The following is a 19,267-nucleotide window of genomic DNA, read 5'->3' on the forward strand; positions in this document are numbered from 1 at the left end:
AGACAACAAGCGAATCCGGATCTCAGCGTTTGCAGATGAGAACAGCTCTCAGGTAAACAATGTGCCTCCTTAGACACTCAAGTTATTGTTGTCGAGCGTCGCGTACACTGTAATCCACGCATGACTCCAGCTGAGCTCTCACAGAGAGAAAATGAAAACAAAACTTAACAGCAGCAAACTATAAAAACAACACTTCACGCTTGTTTTGCCAACACAACGTGGCGTCTCTGTCGTCTAAACACTGTGACAGTAATGAATATTAATGAAGTTGCACAATAGAGCGTGCTGATTGGTTTGAACCAAGCCTTACTCATGCATTAATGCATCACACTGTAAGACGTAATAAGACTCACTCTGGCACAGACGTCCAGTCTGCACGCTGGAATACATGCTATTATCTCATAGCCGTGTCGCAGCTTCAAAAATTAGTTTCAAACCGGAAGTACGAATTTGCTTGAAATAACGCAAAAACAACCAATTTACACTTTTTAGCGAAATATAGGTGTTCTAATAGTGTTTTTAGCAGTGTGGGACACATATACGACTGTCAACAGCTCAAAAAATGTGTTTTGGTGTTTCGTGAACCTTTAAGTAATATTTTTTAATTGTCCACAGGACAAACCATCATTACACAATGACTTGCCTAATTACCCTAATTTGCCTAATTAACCTAGTTAAGCCTTTAAATGTCACTTTAAGCTGAATACTATCTTAAAATATCTTGTAAAATATTAATTACTGTCATCATGGCAAAGATCAAATAAATCAGCTATTATAAATGAGTTAATAATTCTTTTATGTTTATAAATGTGTTGTAAAAAATCTTTCCATTAAACAGAAATTGGGGGAAAAAATATACGGGGGGGCTAATAATTCTGACTATCTAGCCATGTTATGTATTCTGAACATAGATTTGCAAATGTAATGTTTCCATTTTGTCTTTTGTAGACAAAGCAGCAGAAGATGCACAAGCGGGAATGAAACTTCTGACAGAAGCTTCAGCATCTCACAGTCAACCATCATGAGATATAAGAGAGAAACTATCTACAGGACTCACTGACAGACAGACTGTATTTCTATGCCATTTGAACAAGCACAACGTCACAGAGAATAACATAAACATTTCAAGTATTTTTATTTTTTTAAATGAAGCTTTATTAAAGATTTGTTTTCATAATTTATTCTGAAAACAATAAAAATGCGTATATTATTTAAAAAACTATTCACTTTTTATTTTTTACAGATCTTCTGTTGGCTGTTAGTACAGAAATTATGGTGTAATTCAGAAGGCTAAAATTAGAAAGAAAGGTTTGTTTTTTTGAAAGAAATGAAGGGAATAGTTCATCCAAACATTATCTGGTGCTTTACTCACCCTCAGGTCATTTAAAATGTAGGTGATTTTTATTTTAGTAATTGTTAATATGTGGAATCATGGCCATGTAGTTGCTATGGAGTTGTTTAGGTATTCTGTGTGGTTGGGAAGAGGATGCTAGGGTTCTCTGTAGTCCAGGGGTGTCCAAACTCAGTCCTAGAGGGCCGGTGTCCTGCAGATTTTAGCTCCAACTTGCCTCAACACACCTGCACGGATGTTTCTAGACACCCTAGTAATGCTGCGGTAACACTAGAGTTTGTGTGTGCGAAATTCTGTTGTATGGCGCTGCTAAAAGGGGCGGGATTAAACAAGATGATTAGACATTTTAAAAAGCGAGTGATTGGTCCATATTTTAAATTTCTGTCCAGAGAGGTCATGTTTTGATCTTCGATTGGTCTCACGCAGTCACATGATGCGATTTCGAAGGGGGAGATAATGTCATGGGGAGAAAAGTCCAGTGTGACCGCAGCTTTAGAGCTTGATCATCTAGGCCAGGTGTGTCTGATTAGGGTTGGAGCTAAACTATCCATGTCACCGGCTCTCCAGGATTGAGTTTGGACACTCCTGCTATAGTTACTATAGGGATTTCTAAGTGGTTGCTTTGAAATAGCTATAAGATATTCTGTGTGGTTGGAAAAAGGTTGGTATTGTGTTGCCTTGTGGTTGCTAGCGTGTTCTTTTTTTATTGCTAAGAATTTCTGCGTTGTTGCTAGTGTTGCTCTCTCTCTCTCTCTCTCTCTCTCTCTCTCTCTCTCCCTCTCTCTCTCTCTCTCTCTCTCTCTCTCGATATATATATATATCGGAGAAAATGAGTATTGAAAGAGTCATGTTTTTTCATGGGAATAATATTAGTAGCTGTTGACATGGAACTGAGCCAGCTTTTGGTACAAACCTAAACAATACAAATAAAAATAAATTTTTTTTGAATTTTTTAATGTGTTATCACAATAAAATGACACTGGAGAATGTACTGAACTACTGAAACATATTTAATACCTTATATAAAAGGCTTTTTGGTGACGGCAGCTTAAAGACACCTCTCATATGGAAAATGTAGTCACATGAATTGTTCAGGTGTGATTTTATCACAGACTTCAACAGAGTGTAAAAATCTTGAAAGTTTTGTGGGTCTCGTTTTTCAATATGATGTAAATTTTCTATTAGATTTAGGTCAGGGGATTGGCCGGGTCATTCTACAGCTTGATTTTCTTTCTCTGAAAGCATTTGAAAGATTCCTTGGCTGTGATTTGGAGCATTGTCTTACTGGAATGTCCACCCTGGTTTCATCTTCATCATCCTGCTAATGTAGATGTTGGACTGAAACACTGATATTTATTTACAATGAGGAAGGGCAGAGGAACTACTGAGAGAGTTCAGCTGCTTTCTGGGCTTATACTGCCTTTCTACACCTCCCTTTCTTCATGTGTTCTATACTTTTTCCCTGCGTCATTTCATTTTATTACACATAACTTCATTTGTAAACTAATTAGATTTGTTTTCTTTGCATGTGTATTTCTTTGGTTATTACCGACATCCAGCGAAAAATTCAAGGCCTTTAGAAATGTTTTCTGAGAAAATGTTGACATATTCAATACTTATATTCCCTGCTGTATATAGCATGTAAAATAAGTATGAAACACATCAGGATTTTTCTTCATAAATATATTTTTTAAGGAGCTGTTGAAATTGACCCTGATTTTGGTAAGAAAATAAATAAAAAATCAGACTTAAAAATTCTGTATGGACAATAGAGCCACATGCAATTCTCAGGTGTGATTTTTTTTTTATTCTAAAAATCTTGATGGTTCTGTGGGTTTTGTTTGTCAATGCTGATCTTTTGTTCTTATTTTCTATTGGATTCAGGTCAGGTGGTTGGCTGGAACATTCTAGCAGCTTTGATTTTCTTTCACAAGCATTTGTGAGTTTCCTTGTGTTTTGGCTTATTGTCTCTCTGAAATGCACCCTGGGTTCATCTTCATCATCTGGTAATGTAGCTACTGGACCGAACCTACTAATATTCACTTACACTGAGGAGCTGCTGAAAACTACAGTAAGAAGACCCTTTGGTGGAAGAAACTAAACATTAATTATTGAACAATTTTTATTTTGCCTGCAGTTCTTTCCTCTGTTTTTTTTTTTTGTTTTTTTTGGCCTGCTTAACTGTGCCAGTTCTAACACCAGAGCGGTTCAGGTCACTATATGTCCACTCATGCTCCAGCAGTTAATGATTGACCACTTTAATTGATATGTCCACAAGGGTTCTCTCTCCCCCATTCTCACGGCTCACCTGCACATGTTCTGAATGTAAACTGAGATCCGCATCTGACCATCATGGAGCTGCTGTTTCTTTCGGCTGCGTTTCTGCTTTTTCTCAGGACTTGCGTGTCTGGCATCACAATCACTAATGGTAAGGCTACATGTTCCCCTCTGTAATATTTTCAGTGTGACATATGATGTTAGAATAAACAAAAATGACCATCCCTGTGTTGTCGAAAAATCAAGTGCGTTTTTTATTTTAAATATGTATTGTTCTATTATTTACATGAACAAAAAAAGTTTTTAAATCTACAATGCATATTCAATATTAGTGTACAGTATTGTTCTATATTTGATCATTTATTTACAGTCAACAACATTTAAAAGGAATCAAGAAAAGACACGAATGGGTGTTCAATAGATAATGGGTCAATATTTGACTTCAAATGTTGACCACAGTATATTGTGAAGGGATGTTTTAATTAATTTTATTTGACGCAATGTATTTTTTACCTGAAAAAAAAAATAGAGTATGAAAAAAGTTGATTTGAGATGATATTGATTGGTTATTTAATTATATTTGTGTACTGTGTGTCTTCGTCCCCTGTTTTAATTGTGCGTGTTGGTTTAGTGTCTAGCCGAAGCTGTTTGCTCAGTGAATGGATGAAAGCAGCACTTGTAGGAAACTCCATTAGTCTCAGATTAATGATCTGGTGAAAGAGAACAGTCTGTGATTCGTTTATCCTCATAACCAGATTACAAGAACACATCTCGCCACCTACATTAATGCAAAAGGCTACTTTTTAGTGTGGTTTTGTTATTCCATAATTTTTCATGATCAATTTAATTTAATTCAGGTTTATTTCTATATAGCTCTTTTACAATGTAGAGTGTGTCAGCACCTTAACATTGAAGTTCTAGTAAACTGAAACTGTCAGTCCAGTTTAGTTCAGGTCAGTGTGATTTAATTTTCACTGCTGAAAGTCCAAACACTGAAGAACAAATCCATCGATGCGCAGCTCCACAAGCCCCAAACCAAGCACGCCAGTGACGAGAAACAGACTTCACCAATTGACAAAAGTGAAGGAAAAAAAACTTTTAGAGACCAGGCCTAGTTGGGCAGGGCCATTTCTCCTCGGGCCAAACTTCTTGTGTAGAGCTGCAGTCTAGGCTGGAGGCTGGAGAACGCTGGATGTCCACCGTGGAGAAGCTGCTGGTGTGAGTAGATCCCCAGCGGGTGTCCAGGATGTCACAATGGATCAGTGCGGAGACTCATCTGTCACTGGGTCTTTCAGGAATCAGTGTCAAGCTCTCCGCTCCTCCATGAACACCAGAGCATCTGCTCAGGATACGGCCTGGTCCAGGATTATGGATACCTGGGCATCATCTCTTGACAGATCTTAGATCACATCAATTTGGCATAAAGCAATGAGGCAACAACAACAGCACGTCTTTATTGGACTCAGAGTACTGTTGCATTTCTGTAAACAGCATATTTATTTTAATTAATTAGGCAAAGCTAAATTTGATGTACATGCATGAGAAAGGCCAGCAGTAAGTTTTAAAGTTTTAGGCTGGTTGCCAGAGTGTAGCTAATCAAACTATATCAGAATGTTCCCTGTGGTTACTTTATGGTGTTGTGGATGTGCTACAAGTTTCAGGGAGTTACTGTGGAATAATGATATGTGGTTGCTAGGGTATTTTTTCGTGGTTGCCAGGGTGTAGCTAGGCAATTACTACACTTAAAAAATGACATTTGCTGTTTTATTTCAGATTTATTCATTTATTCATTTTCTTTTCGGCTTAGTCCCTTTATTAATCCTGGGTCACCACAGTGGAATGACCCGCCAACTTATCCAGCATGTTTTTACGCAGCCCCTCCATCTCCACCCATCTCTAAGAAACATCCACACTCACACTCATTCACACACATACACTACGGAAAATTTAGCCTATCCAAATTACCTGTACCGCATGTCTTTGGACTGTGGGGGAAACCGGAGCACCCGGAGGAAATCCACGCAAACGCAGGGAGAACATGCAAACTCCACACAGAAACGCCAACTGACCCAGCCGAGGCTTGAACCAGCGACCTTCTTGCTGTGAGGCGACAGCACTACCTACTGCGCCACCGCGTTGCCTGTTTGTTCAAATTACTTAATTAAAATGAGCTGATGCAACTCAATTCCTAAATTGTTTTGAGGATAACTTCATTGTTTTATGTTCAATCCCCATAAATGTGTAAGAACTAATAAGTTAATTGCTTCACGTTGTCCCAACACAAATTAATGTTTTTTTTTACAATGTAGGGTGTTATGTGCATTTTTAGAACATTTCTATGCAATTAATACTGGTATGAGAAAGGCCAACAGACAGCTTTAAAAGCACTGAAATATGAAACCGTTTGAATAATGTTTATATTCACTGTAGCAGTTTTAAAAGTTCAAAATCTGACATTTTTTTGTCTATAACTAGGGTGTTCTTTTTTTTTTTTTTTTTTTTTTTTACAAATTAATAGACATTAAATAGACTAAATTAATCGAGTAGGCTATGTTAGTTACAAAAGATCAAGCAGTGAGTTCAATTTAAAAATCTGATCAAAGTACATGAGAAATGACAGCATAAAATGGATAGCTCCAGTTTGATTTTTCTGATGCCCCTTAGCTGTACTAAATCTGCAGTAAACCACAGCTTCACAGGGTTTATAGCTTTATTATAACACAGCTGGTCATCAGTAATATATTTGTGAATATGTATATATATACAGTTGAACTTAGAATTATTAGCCCCTACTATATATTTCTCCACTATTTCTGTTTAACAGAAATAGGATTTTTTTCCAACACATTTCTAAACGTAATAGTTCTAATAACTGATTTATTTTATTTTTGCCATGATGACGGTACATAATATTTTACTAGATGCTTTTCAAGACACTTCTATACAGCTTAAAGTGACATTTAAAAGCTTAATTAGCTTAGGAACCATTTCACTTATGCCAAACTTTCTAGAATATTTCCAGATAGAAGTGATGCCGGTAACAGATGTAAGCAGTCACCGGCCGATCACCTTCCCATGTTTTGGTCATGTTCAAAATTAACAAACTATTGGTCTAATATTTTTAATATTCTTTCTCAAGCTCTTATTATAATCCTCATTCCTGACCCTCTGACTACCCTTTTCGGTTATCTTCCAACCCCAACTACACAAACATCACCACACTGCGTCATTGCCTTTACCAGCTTGCTCACCAGGCACACAATTGTCCTCAAATGGAAACATGTGTCCCCTCCATCATCAGAACACTGGATTAGAGAGGTTCTACATTGTATCTATCTTGAGAAACTGAGACATTGTTTTCACTGAGTCCCATACTGTCTGTCTTTAAGAACCTTAACATTTCACTACCTGCTGACTAGAATTTTGAAAGGGAGAAAGAGGGACTTTTAGTGTTTACTTTAGATTTTCTTCTTCTGTATTTACCTATATATTTATTTTTTTATTTATTATTTCGGTTGGTTCATGGTGCATAGAAGAGGGTAGAAAAGTTTGATTTAGGAGTTCTACAGTTATCTTGTTTTTGTTCCTATATATTTCATGTCATCTCTTTGCTGATAGGACTTCTATTTTTCTACATTTATAAATTAGCATATTTTCTTGAAAAAATGCAAAAAATAATAAAAATAAAAGCATAATTAGGCCAGTTAGGGTAATATGTAAATCATTGTATAACAGTGGTCTGTTCTGTGTAGACAATCAGAAAAAATATTGCTTAAGGGGGCTAATAATATTCACCTTAAAAATGGTTTCAAAAATTAAAAACTGCTTTTATTCTAGCCTAAATAAAACAAATAAGACTTTCTCCAGAAGAAAAAATATTATAGAAAATACTTAAAAAAATTCCTTGCTCTATTAAACATCATTTAGGAAATATCACAGGAGGGCTAATAATTTGTACTTCAACTATATAAGGATGATGCTGTTCTCTGTTCTCTAGATGCCCACGTGACGTGTCTGTTCCTGGAGGACTGTGTTCTGCCCTGCAGCTTCAGGCCCACCGGAGCTGTGGTGATCCACTGGTACAAGCAGCAGATCCCCGTCCACAGCTACTACTACAAAAAAGACCAGTACAGCCTGCAGAACAAGCACTTCAGCGGCCGCACCAGCCTGTTTAACTGGCACATCGCGCAGGGAAACGCCTCGCTGGTGCTCCGTAAGGTCAAAGTGCAGGATCAAGGCAGGTATAAGTGCTACACCAGCATCAGGAAGATCAACCAGGAGACCTTCGTTAACCTGGGTGTCAAAGGTCAGTCGTAGGCTCATGGGTGGATTAGTGTTTTTGGTCATATAATGTGAGTGTGATTTAGGAGGCAATTTACACTACCTGACAAAAGTCTTGTTGTCGATCCCAGTTGTAAGAGCAGCAAATAATAACTTGACTTCTAGTTGATCATTTGGAAAAGAGGCAGAAGGAAGATTTTTCAGATGAATCATCTGTTGAACTGCATCCCAATCATCACAAATACTGCAGAAGACCTATTTGAACCTGCATGGACTCAAGATTCACACAGAAATCAGTCAAGTTTGGTGAAGGAAAAATCATGGTTTGGGATTACATTCAGTATGGGGGAGTACGAGAGATCTGCAGAGTGGATGGCAACATCAACATCAAGACATTTGTGCTGCCCATTACATTACAAACCACAGGAGAGGGCAAATTCTTCAGCAGGATAGTGCTCCTTCTCATACTTCAGCATCCACATCAAAATTCCTACAAGCAAAGAAGGTCAAGGTGCTCCAGGATTGGCCAGCCCAGTCACCAGACATGAACATTATTGAGCATGTCTGGGGTAAGATGGAGGAGGCATTAAAGATAAATCCAAAGAATCTTAATGAACTCTGGGAGTCCTGCAAGAATGCTTTCTTTACCATTCCAGAAGACTTTATTAATGAGTTATTTGAGTCATTGCAGAGATGAATGGATGTAGTCCTCCAAGCTCATGGGAGTCAGACACAATAATCATTTTTTTTAAAAAATGACTTTAAATTCCATACTGTCTAATCTAGAGGCCTTTGCCCTTCATGTAAGCTACTTCTGATACCAAATGATCAACTAGAAGTCAAGTTATTATTTGTTATTGCTAAAACTTGGATAGGCGACAAGACTTTTGTCAGTTAGTGTGTTATGAAGGGGCCACAAGAGGGCGCTAGAGGCTCTGTGAAAAATTATGAATAAAATAAGACAAATTAGGGAAAATTACGGACTAAATCAAAAGTTCTTACCAATAAACTTTGGTCAAATAAATAAATACAATCAATTAATCACAAATAATTTGTAAGACTTTACTTCAGTAAGTGTTTGTAATTGTATTATTTTGTTTAGTTTGCTTTTGTCATATCTTTGTGGGACCCCCTTGAAAATGCATCTCAAGGATTTATCCTTTGAATAAATTGAAATTGAATTGTATTTATTGCATTATTTTTTATACTTTTATAATATATTTTATGTTCCTTTTTGTTGCTTTGTTTACTGGTTTTAAGCACTTTGTTTGAACAATATTAAATGATGGATAAATATTTTTCACACATTAAAAAAACGTGACATGACATTTTCACTTCATTTGTACACATTTTTACCCAGGTTTACTGGTTTTAATTTATTTTTTTATTATTTTTGGTCAGAAATAAAAATAACTAAACTGAAAATCACTAAAGATTGACTGAGAAAAAATATTAATTTACTATAAATAAAACTTTTGTTTGTATATTTTTCATATATTTATTTTATTTAAGACATTGAAACATTGAAAAATGTTACCAATTGCATAGAATAAATACATATTTTACAGCTATTTTACTTTTTTTTTTATTTAATGGCATGATACCTGTCTTTATACTTTATGAAGCTGATGGCATTAAAACAGAGTATTTAAACACCTGTTTCATTTGTTACATGCAGCTCTGATCCAGTCAGTGAAGCTGGAGCTGGTGGAGGAAAGGCTCACCTGTCTGTCCCAGAACATCTATCCTGCTCCTGAGCTCACGTGGGCCACTGATCCCCCCACTGACACCAGAAACTTCCAGAACTACACCCGCAAAACTTCAGACTCCAAGGGCCTGTTTAGCGTGGAGAGCTCCATCAGCGTGATTGGGAACGTCTCTGAGCATGTCTACTTCTGCTCGGTGGAGTCAGCGGACGGACTGCAGGTGTGGACGGCTTCACTGCATCAGCAAGGTAAACACTACTACACACTGTGTCTGTTCAAATTTTAGTGGTTAATACTCTTCTGAGCTTAATTTGAACAGCTCTAGGCTAGCTTTAAACAGCAGAGGATGCTCTAGGCTAGTTTTGAACAACAGCAGATTGTGCACTAGGCTAGTTTATGACAGCAGATGGCGCACTAGGCTAGTTTTGAACAGCAGATGTCACTCAAGGGTAGTTTTGAACAGCTGATGGTGCAGTAGGCTAGTTTTGAACAGCAGAAGGTGAACTAGACTAGTTTTAAACAACAGCAGATGGCACTTAAGGCTTGTTTTTACAGCAGATGGCACTCTAGGCTAGTTTTAAACAGCACTTGGTGGACTATGCTTTTTTTGAACAGCAGATGGTGCTCTAGGCTAGTTTTTAACAGCAGACGGTGCTCTAGACTAGTTTTTTACAGGAGATTGTGCTCTAGACTAGTTTGAACAGCAGATGTCGCTCTAGGCTAGTTTTGAAAAGCAGCGGATGTCGCTCTAGGCTAGTTTTGAACAGCAGATGTCTCTCAAGGCTAGTTTTGAACAGCAGACAGCGCTCTATGCTAGTTTTGAACAGCGGATTTCACTCTAGGCTTAGTTTTTAACAACAGATGGTGGTCTAGGCTTAATTTATAACATTATGCTCAATTAAAACACTGTACACTAAACAAATTTTGAATAGCAGACAACAATAAAATAAATGCTACTAAATCTGCAGCAAATCTTGCAAAAACTTGCAGAAAAGTTTTGAACAGCAGATAGCGCACTAGGCTAGTTTTGAACAGCAGAAGATGCTCCAGCCTAGTTTTGAAGAGCAAAAGGTGCTTTAGGCTAGTTTTGAACAGCAGAAGATGCTCCAGGCTAGTTTTGAAGAGCAAAAGGTGCTCTAGGCTAGCTTTGAACAGCAGAAGATGCTCCGGGCTAGTTTTGAAGAGCAGAAGGTGCTCCGGGCTAGTTTTGAACAGCAGAAGGTGCTCCGGGCTAGTTTTGAACAGCAGAAGGTGCTCCGGGCTAGTTTTGAAGAGCAGAAGGTGCTCTGGGCTAGTTTTGAACAGCAGAAGGTGGTCTGGGCTAGTTTTGAAGAGCAGAAGGTGCTCTGGGCTAGTTTTGAACAGCAGAAGGTGGTCTGGGCTAGTTTTGAACAGCAGAAGGTGGTCTGGGCTAGTTTTGAAGAGCAGAAGGTGCTCTGGGCTAGTTTTGAACAGCAGAAGGTGGTCTGGGCTAGTTTTGAACAGCAGAAGGTGGTCTGGGCTAGTTTTGAACAGCAGTTGGCTCTCTAGGCTTAGTTTTTAACAAAAGGTAGTGCTCTAGACACAGGTGTCAAACTCAGTTCCAAAAGGGCGGCAGCTCTGCAGTTTAGTTCCAACCCTAATTAAACACACCTGATGAAACTAATTGAGTCCTTCAGGCTTGTTTGAAACCTACAGGTAAGTGTGGTGGAGCAGGGTTGGAACTAAACTGTGCAAGGCTTCTGCCCTCCAGGAATTGAGTTTGACACCCCTGCTCTCGACTTATTTTATAACAATAGGCTTAATTGAAACAATGTACACTAAGCTAGTTTTGAATAGCAGACGACATTAAAATAAATGCAACAAAATCTGCAGCAAATCTTGCAAAAACTCCACAAAAATTTAAAAATTCAGTCTCATTTTATTATTTTATAAATAAGTAAATAAATACTAGCATCTATTATAGTATCTAACTATACACTATATATAAATCATTTTATAATTTAGATATTGATTAAATGCTAAGATGGCTTGCCATACAAATGTCAATAAATGTGAAAATCACAGCAATCTATAAATCATCTGAATCTCCCAGATGAGCTATTTGCAGAGGAGGGCTCTGGTCTCCTGGTTCCCTGCAGCGTTCCTCAACCTCGCCACAATTTCACCCTCACCTGGAGCTTTAGCAGATCCAGCGAATCCATCGTAATCTTCAGTTTCGACAGCCGGAGTCGTCGCCTGCTGAACCTGTGGGACGGCAGAGCTGAAGTGGACATTGATCAGGCACATTTGGGCAACGGCTCCCTTCATCTGCTGAACTTGGATAGTTTAACACACAGCGGCTCCTACATCTGCACTTTCTATGGTTTCCAGATTAGGCATCAAGTCCAAACCCACGTCAACATTACCGTCCGCATCACCGGTAAGATTTTCTTTGTGTGTGTGGAGGATTAGAGCAGTATAATTTATTTTGAGGACTAAAATGTCCAAATATTTTGCTGTATTTTTGTCCAGATGATGACGAGTATGACTGCAGGAGGTCCTGGTGGGGAACTGCTGCATCTGTCTTCATATTTCTGATCACTGTATCTGTAGCCCTGTCTCGGTGTTTTAGACTGAGAGGTAAATAAAGTTCAATTATGGATATATTCAGTTGGAGTCAACATTTTTGACGAAATTATAAATATTTAAGTTTTAACAGAATTGATAATAACTAATTTATAATAACACATTTATTTTGTCTTTTTTATGATGACAGTACATAATATATTATGTCATATACAGTGCTCACATAATTGAGTACAACCCATTTTGAAAACTAATATTTCATTTCTCGGTGAATACAGTCAATGTATTTTGTGCATTTAAACAAAACAGATTTATTAAACAGATATATTTATTCAAATAATATTTTAGTCTGCAAACATTTTTCAAACTAAATTAATTTGGGTGTACTAGTTTTTGGAGCGTTATCATAAGTTATTTTGTTCGATTAGCCAGAATTGGCTTCAGTACTGATTAATCAAACGTATATGCACAAATATAATATTGTATAGCTTCCTATTACCAATATAAATTTAAAAGATAGTTTTGTGAGGGGTGTTCTATATATATAATAACATACTAGTTATTTTGCAAGCTTTTAGTATGCAGTGTAAAGTGCAATTTAAGAATTAAAGTAAGTTATTGGACAACAGTGGTTTGCTTTGTAGCCAATAAAAAAAAGCATTTCTTAAAGGGGCCAATAATATTAATCTTAACAGTTTTTTCATTCCAACCAAACTAAAAGTAGTAAGACCGTCTCCAGAAGAAATATGTTATAGAAAACACTGAGAAAATGTTTTTGCTCTGTTAAACACTAATTGGAATTATTTTAAAAAGAATTTAAATTTCACAGGGCTAATCATTTTGCCATTAACTGTGTATATTAGCTTAAATGTAATGTATTATAGGTTAAAAATATTCGATATTTTTAAATATAATAAAATATGTAGGTTAGTATAGTAATTCCCATTTACATATACATATATGAGCAATTTCACACTTGTAGCAGTGTTATGTGGCTGTATATCGGCACTGGTGGGAGGCGTGTGTTGACTTGAGGCCACAGGCCGAGTGCCTGAGTGCCCCCCACCAGTGCCGATATACAGCCACATCACACTGCTACGAGTGTTATATTGCCTTTATACAACAGTTCATCAGCATAATTGTGTGTATAAAAAAGAAAATCAAACATGGAGAGTCTCAAAAACCCTTTTGTACGAGGAGCTACTTTCTTCCGCCATTCCTTCACATCTGCAGCTGACCATTAGACCAGCAGAAACCGTTGCGAGTTTACTAACGTCACTTTTGAGCTAGTATTTGAATGATTCTCTAGTGTAATGTCTAATGTGATGACAAAACAGGTGATTTTTGCTGACATTTTAAGATTATAAGGCTGAACGGCATGAAATGCCATCAATCTATAGAGATTTCCCAGTATTTCTCTGTTGCAATCGGGATATCCCAATAATTAACCCCGAAAAAGCCAAAGGAAAGCAAACACTACCAGTTTTTATAATTATAAATACAGCACTACAAAATACAAAAAACAGAGATTGACTCAGAATGTCACTTACCTGATTTATAATGATTTGTTCAGCTGTAGTTTGAACCTTAAACTGAGAAAACGCTGAGATTTTCTTCCTTCAAGGACCTATTATGCAGGCTCAGTCGCCATCCTGTGGCAGAACGTCAACCGTCACTTTATTTGGTCTGCTCAGACAGGCTGATCATGCCCAATGATATGTATTATTTTAAAATAGAAATTTATATTAAAATAAATATTTTAAAATAGGCACTATCCTTAAATAATAAACTGCATAGTCGCAATCTAAACAACTACATTCTCAACTACAAAAGCCTTAAAAGTTCATAATATTGTCCAACAGCAGCAATATTTGTCAAACTGTAACTCTACAGTTGCTTCACTAATCTACTGTCCTCTGCTTGTCGCTGTATATGGGTGGAGTAATACACAAGGATGAAGGGTAAAGAGGCTAAGAGTGCTGTTATTTGCAGAATATCGCACGGCTATCAGCCAATCAGATTCAAGAACCAGACAGAACTGTTGTATAAGTGTGTATATATGTAAAGCTATGTAATTGATTATTAAAACCCATATGTAGACATACACATTAATCGTTCAGTAATATATTACATTTTAATTTGTATTATATGTAAAAATATATTATTTTCATTTTGTCTTTCAGGTGAACATTCAGCACAAAACCACGCAGACATCAATAAACGAGTCAGATGTTGCAAGACACCAGGTAAACAGTTATCCTCACTCACGCCTTTACACTGCATTGGATGCACACCTTTCTAAAATCCTCTATTCGTTTAAGCAGAAATGCCACTATTCGAAAGACAAGGACAAGAAGAGCCAAGACGCAATGGTTTAGAATCTCCGGAGAAAGAAATTCACGTGATGTCTGACACAACGCCGCTCAAACAAGATCCTGACGGCCTTAAAAATGACATCCTACAGAATAAAAGCATGATTATTAATGATTCATCTACATCAGAGGAAAGACATGAATCCAGGCCGCAAACACCAACAGCTGCTATCATAACTCTCTTTATATCCGAAATCAACACAGACGCAGCTGATGAGAAGGAAAACGAGAGAAATGAACTGGAATCTGCAGATGGAGCAGAGATGGAAAATGCAGCGGCTCAGAATTGTCATAACACACCTGAGCTCGGACAGATTAACGGCTTCAGGTGATCAATATTTGATTGATTTAATGAAGCGGTGCTGAGTAGATTTTATAATATTAACAAGGTTTGAACTGGAGTTCATTCATGGACATTTATTAAAGTTTATTTGAGCAACACACCAAGATAAAAACCTCCAAGCCGAACATTTCAGACTTATTTAAAGGTGCTTTATGTAAGATTTGATTCTTCTAAAGCATAAAAATAGCAGAATATGTTTGCAGATATTTAGGAAACATGCTAAGTGAACATTCTTGTTTATCTGAAAAACAATGCTAAGGTCAGATATTCTGCTTTCAAAATGTGAGTTACGTTCCAAAACGACTGTCTTTGTTTTGGTCATTTAACCCACCCAATGCCAGTTTAGCCCATTTTATTTCAGCACCCCGGGTTGCCTTGGTGGAAAACAGCATATTTGATTGATCATTCAGTCAGGAAGGCTCTCAAAGTATGCATCCACGACTGAAATGTGACCTCCGGTGTACAGTAACAGACTCCGAAATGAGACAGAGTTCCACATGAGGTGGTTATTATTTAGCAAATAATATAAATATTACGAGCGTAAACATTTGATGAGCAGGTTACATTGCAGCCCCATGTCCTAACGACACACTACATGATGAGATTTGCAGTGATAAGCAATTGGGCTGTTTGCTTTGGACCTAACACGACAGAAACTTAATCTAATTAATAACCTCTTTAACATTACTAATTATTATATTTTCAAGATCTGCTGCTGCTTTCAGTTGTATGGCAATAAATGTCATGTAAAATGGCATTTAAACACACATTATAAACATTCAATACTGATTAAAGCACATGAGATGTACTTGAGGTGATCATCTGGCAACCTGCGCTTGCATTTGTTTTGAATCAGGTGTGCAAACCTAGTTCAACCACTGGGTGTCAAACTTACATTCTACACCTTTATTAAAAACGTTTTAGTCAAAAAAGGGCCCTGGTTAGTGAAAAGTAACTAGGGATTCAAATTTTGATTATTAAGCCTATCATTAATAAATGGAGTCATTTTTATCATGACTCTGCCGCCATACAAAGGTAAGGTGCAATATGTATGCAAAAACAGAAAGTGAACAAAATGCCTTTACAGTTTTTACACTTGGATTTAGTAGTGACAGCAATTTTGACAGGACAAAATTAAACTGGTGGACTTGGTCACAAGGCAGAATAGATGTCACAAAGGCAATTTTAGGCTTTAAAGGGGACCTATTATGCAAAAAATCACTTTATCAGTGTTTAAACAGTTTTGTGTCAACAGTGTGTGAATATAACTAGCTTCTAATAATAAAAATGAAATAATTCTCTTTTTTTAATCACACTTCATAAAAACAGTCTGCAGAAACACTTGACATTCCCCCTTTACACATGTCATCAGAGGAGGAAAGCTCCAGCCATTAGTAATGATCTCTTCCTCATTAGCACAGACAGCCCTAAGTGAGAAGCAGCCTTCCGCTATAGAGTTTTCACAACATACCTGCTGAAGGTTTCAGTGACTAAGAGACTTTATAAATGTTTTAAATCTGCCGCTATACTAAAGCACAGGCATTTGTTACTCTGCCCTCCTTTGAAAAGAGCACAATCTCATTTGAATTTAAAGCGACAGTCACCAAAACGACACAGTTTGGATCAAAGCCTAAAAGGGGCAGTTTCAAAAGGTTATAAAATGTTTATTTGTGTGGTTTTGAGCTCTCTATTAGATACTTATTTTACATCTTGTAAAAACAGGTCCCCTTTAACTTAGTTTTGATAAAATGTGTAGTTACTGTACTTTGCCTTTGTAGGTGCAATTGTGCAATTATTAAGGTATCTGATTTTTTCCCCCAAGCACCTGTCACAATTCCAAACCACTTAAATCTGTTAATTTAGCATGCAATTATTAGAAAGTGGTGTATAATTTTTAATGAGGAAGTGGAGGAACCCAGTGGAGAACCCCTTTTATTCAGAAGTGCTTAATTAGTTTAAATGTTTCCTTTAACATTTAAAATGGCTTAAGAAATTAGATGTAACTCACATTAAAAATATATACATAACCTATTAATGATTAAATACAAAATTAATAGTAGTAATTATGAATGGTGAAGATTGAAATTGGCCACATTTGCTTGAGGGAAATAAAGGATCAGAATGTCCCCTTATACACACGTCTTATATGCATTTATTCTCGCATACCAGATAGGTAATCACATGTTAAATTAAATTAATAATGTTTAATTTAGTAGTTTATATATTTCAAATTTGCAATTAGAAAGTGACCCTGTAAACAGACCATGTGAATGTAGAATACACGAATAAATAATGTACAGAATGTAAAATGTAGGAGTTTATAACCAGCAGATGGCGATATTTCTACTTGTGTCATCTGTTTACAGCGTATCTAGCATGCTTGCTTCCTTGACTAAATGTGTTTTTTTCTGTCAGTGAAGAAGTAGGTCAAATCTTTTCACAATGTAAAAAACACACTTAAACTTTCTTTTTAGTGAATTCAAATACCACATTTTTACTCAACCATTTACTACAGGCTGCAGTCACTTAGCCTACAGTAGTTAAATAGCTAACAACGATATCTGAATCATGGCTTCAGATTGACCTCTGGCTGCTGTTGGAGTGAATCTCTTTAAATTTTGGGGAAGGGTTTGACCCCTTTTTTCCTGTTTACAGCACCATATGTCCGTCCCTCGTGGACATGTCAAATTAAACAACAGAAAATTCTCCTTCCAACGTATTCAGCTGTGTTATAACAAGCTGGATTTTTCAGCAGTGTAGTGATACTGTAAGCTCCGTGGAAGTTAATTAAACAAGGAACCAGAGATTATTAAAGTTTGAGAGGACTATAAACATACAACAGGACATAACTGTGATCTACTAATGCCTGCAGGTCTGTCATGAGCATCTCCGGTGAGGTAAGATTATAATCAGGCTATTATTATTATAAACACTTTTTTTTTTTATTACACACATTTCTTAAACGTCTTTTTCTTTTTTTAAATAACGTTAGCTTCTAAAATAGCTCTCATAATAATTATTTTGGGTTGTTTGCCTTTACACAGTCAAACCAACTTCTAAGATGTTTTAATTAGATTTATCACCAGATTTAGATTATATTTAAATCGTTTAGAGATTACCAATATAGGGAATGTTTTCTGAACTTTGGTTTGTGGTGTGGCTAATTCACATCTTTCAATCCAGCAGGGGGAAAAGTTCTTTGTGAACTATTCATTGAAAGGGTTTTTGGGAAACTTCTATTGAATTCCAGTAACAGCTTTTATTATTAACAGTGATAACACTTTTATTTTGTAGTCTAACAGTTTGTCACTGCTAGACAAATCGTCACCTTGGAATTATAAGGTTCTATCTGCGTTCTGAATGATTTTGAATTATTGAGCTTCAAAGTTTTTGCATTCCATAGCAGACAGTATGTGTGTAACATTTAGTTTTGTTTTTATTTTAAAAGTCTTAGAAATTAGAATTTAGAAAAAAAACTTAGTCTTAGAAATTAGTCTTAGTAAAAAAACATCCCATAATGTAAAAAAGTTGTCATTTAATAAGAATATGTCAATACTCAATTTTGACAAAAATGTCAGATAGAACCTTATCATTCTAAGGTGACGAAACGTTGAATAATGCCTTTTCATTGTTTTAAAAAGTATTTTCTTGTAGGCTATTCACCAAGGTTAGATGTACTGTAGCTTGTTTAAAAACGCTCTGGCTGTCATTCTAATCAATACATTTTCATTTAAAAAGTCAGTGTGAAATCAAAATTTACAATGTCTATTTTGCTATCACACATTGTTATTGTTTAGTTGATCCACTGAAATAAAAACGTTTGCTTTGGTAATCATCAATCAAGGTCTGAGCTGGTCTGAGCATTTGCTTCTGCTTGGAGTGACGGTCCTTCTCTGTTTGACGCTTCAGCCACAATATTCTTAAAGGCACCCATTTTACCCCTTTTACCAGATGTAAGATAAGTCTTAGTGTCTCCAGAATGTGTCTGTAAAGGTTCAGCTCAAAATACCCCTGATATGATTTATTATGGCCTCCAGAATCTGTTGATTTTGGTGTTGAAGTACATTGTAGTTGTTGAAGCCTGTGGCTTCAAATGCAAATGAGCTGTTTCCCACCACCCACTGTTCCCACGTGCGTGTTTACTTTGATGCATTATGTCAGATAAACAGCAGTCAGTGATAGAGACAGATGAAGATGAAATAAAGTCATTAGTCAAATATACCAAGTAAGTTTATTTGATGTATTTGTGGTGGAGTTTATTCAAGCCTTTCTGAAATGATGAGTCACACACAAGTGCCGTTTGCAGTACACACACACACACACACACACACACGCACGCACACACACATTTAAGTGTTTACTGACGCCATGCAGCCATGGTGAATATAGC

At 36.7% G+C, this 19,267-nt stretch overlaps 3 protein-coding genes across 20 annotated transcripts in view; all 3 read left to right on the top strand.

Annotated features, from left to right (window-relative positions):
• hhla2a.1 (HERV-H LTR-associating 2a, tandem duplicate 1) overlaps nucleotides 1-2,307 on the top strand; it is a 67,660-nt gene extending 65,353 nt beyond the window's left edge. For 6 of the 9 annotated variants that reach the window (XM_087269456.1, XM_087269459.1, XM_087269455.1 and 3 more), the window contains one exon: nucleotides 949-2,307. In XM_087269456.1, coding sequence (XP_087125582.1) covers nucleotides 949-1,025 — 77 coding nt within the window. In that variant the 3' untranslated portion in view covers nucleotides 1,026-2,307. 9 annotated transcript variants of the gene reach the window in all.
• On the top strand, nucleotides 2,199-19,098 carry hhla2a.2 (HERV-H LTR-associating 2a, tandem duplicate 2). Of its 3 annotated transcripts, none has more exons than XM_087268783.1 (8): nucleotides 2,199-3,264; nucleotides 3,630-3,779; nucleotides 7,626-7,934; nucleotides 9,588-9,863; nucleotides 11,690-12,016; nucleotides 12,109-12,216; nucleotides 14,346-14,408; nucleotides 14,487-19,098. In XM_087268783.1, the coding sequence occupies exons 2-8, from the start codon at nucleotides 3,704-3,706 to the stop codon at nucleotides 14,864-14,866; spliced, it is 1,539 nt and encodes a 512-aa protein (XP_087124909.1). In that variant the 5' UTR covers nucleotides 2,199-3,264; nucleotides 3,630-3,703; the 3' UTR covers nucleotides 14,867-19,098.
• phldb2a (pleckstrin homology-like domain, family B, member 2a) overlaps nucleotides 17,211-19,267 on the top strand; it is a 79,278-nt gene continuing 77,221 nt past the window's right edge. For 6 of the 8 annotated variants that reach the window (XR_015501334.1, XM_087271049.1, XM_087271048.1 and 3 more), the window contains exon 1: nucleotides 17,227-17,774. Coding sequence is in view for 6 of the 8 variants with exons in the window: in XM_087271049.1 (XP_087127175.1) it covers nucleotides 17,757-17,774 (18 nt within the window). In the remaining 2 variants the exon portion in view is untranslated. Of the gene's footprint in view, nucleotides 17,775-19,267 lie in introns of all 8 variants that reach the window. The other 2 variants (XR_015501335.1, XM_087271052.1) reach the window with 1 other exon arrangement.

The sequence above is a fragment of the Danio rerio genome, chromosome 10 (assembly GCF_052040795.2).
Source record: "Danio rerio strain M-AB ecotype USA chromosome 10, GRCz13ab, whole genome shotgun sequence".
Classification (NCBI taxonomy): domain Eukaryota; kingdom Metazoa; phylum Chordata; class Actinopteri; order Cypriniformes; family Danionidae; genus Danio; species Danio rerio.

Excerpts from the sequence above, each read along its gene's own strand:
- hhla2a.2 (XM_087268783.1), top strand. The coding sequence starts at position 3,704 with ATGGAGCTGCTGTTTCTTTCGGCTGCGTTTCTGCTTTTTCTCAGGACT. Across the intron at positions 3,780-7,625 it reads TGGCATCACAATCACTAATG|ATGCCCACGTGACGTGTCTG; the intron begins GTAAGGCTACAT and ends TCTGTTCTCTAG. Across the intron at positions 14,409-14,486 it reads CAGATGTTGCAAGACACCAG|AAATGCCACTATTCGAAAGA; the intron begins GTAAACAGTTAT and ends TCGTTTAAGCAG.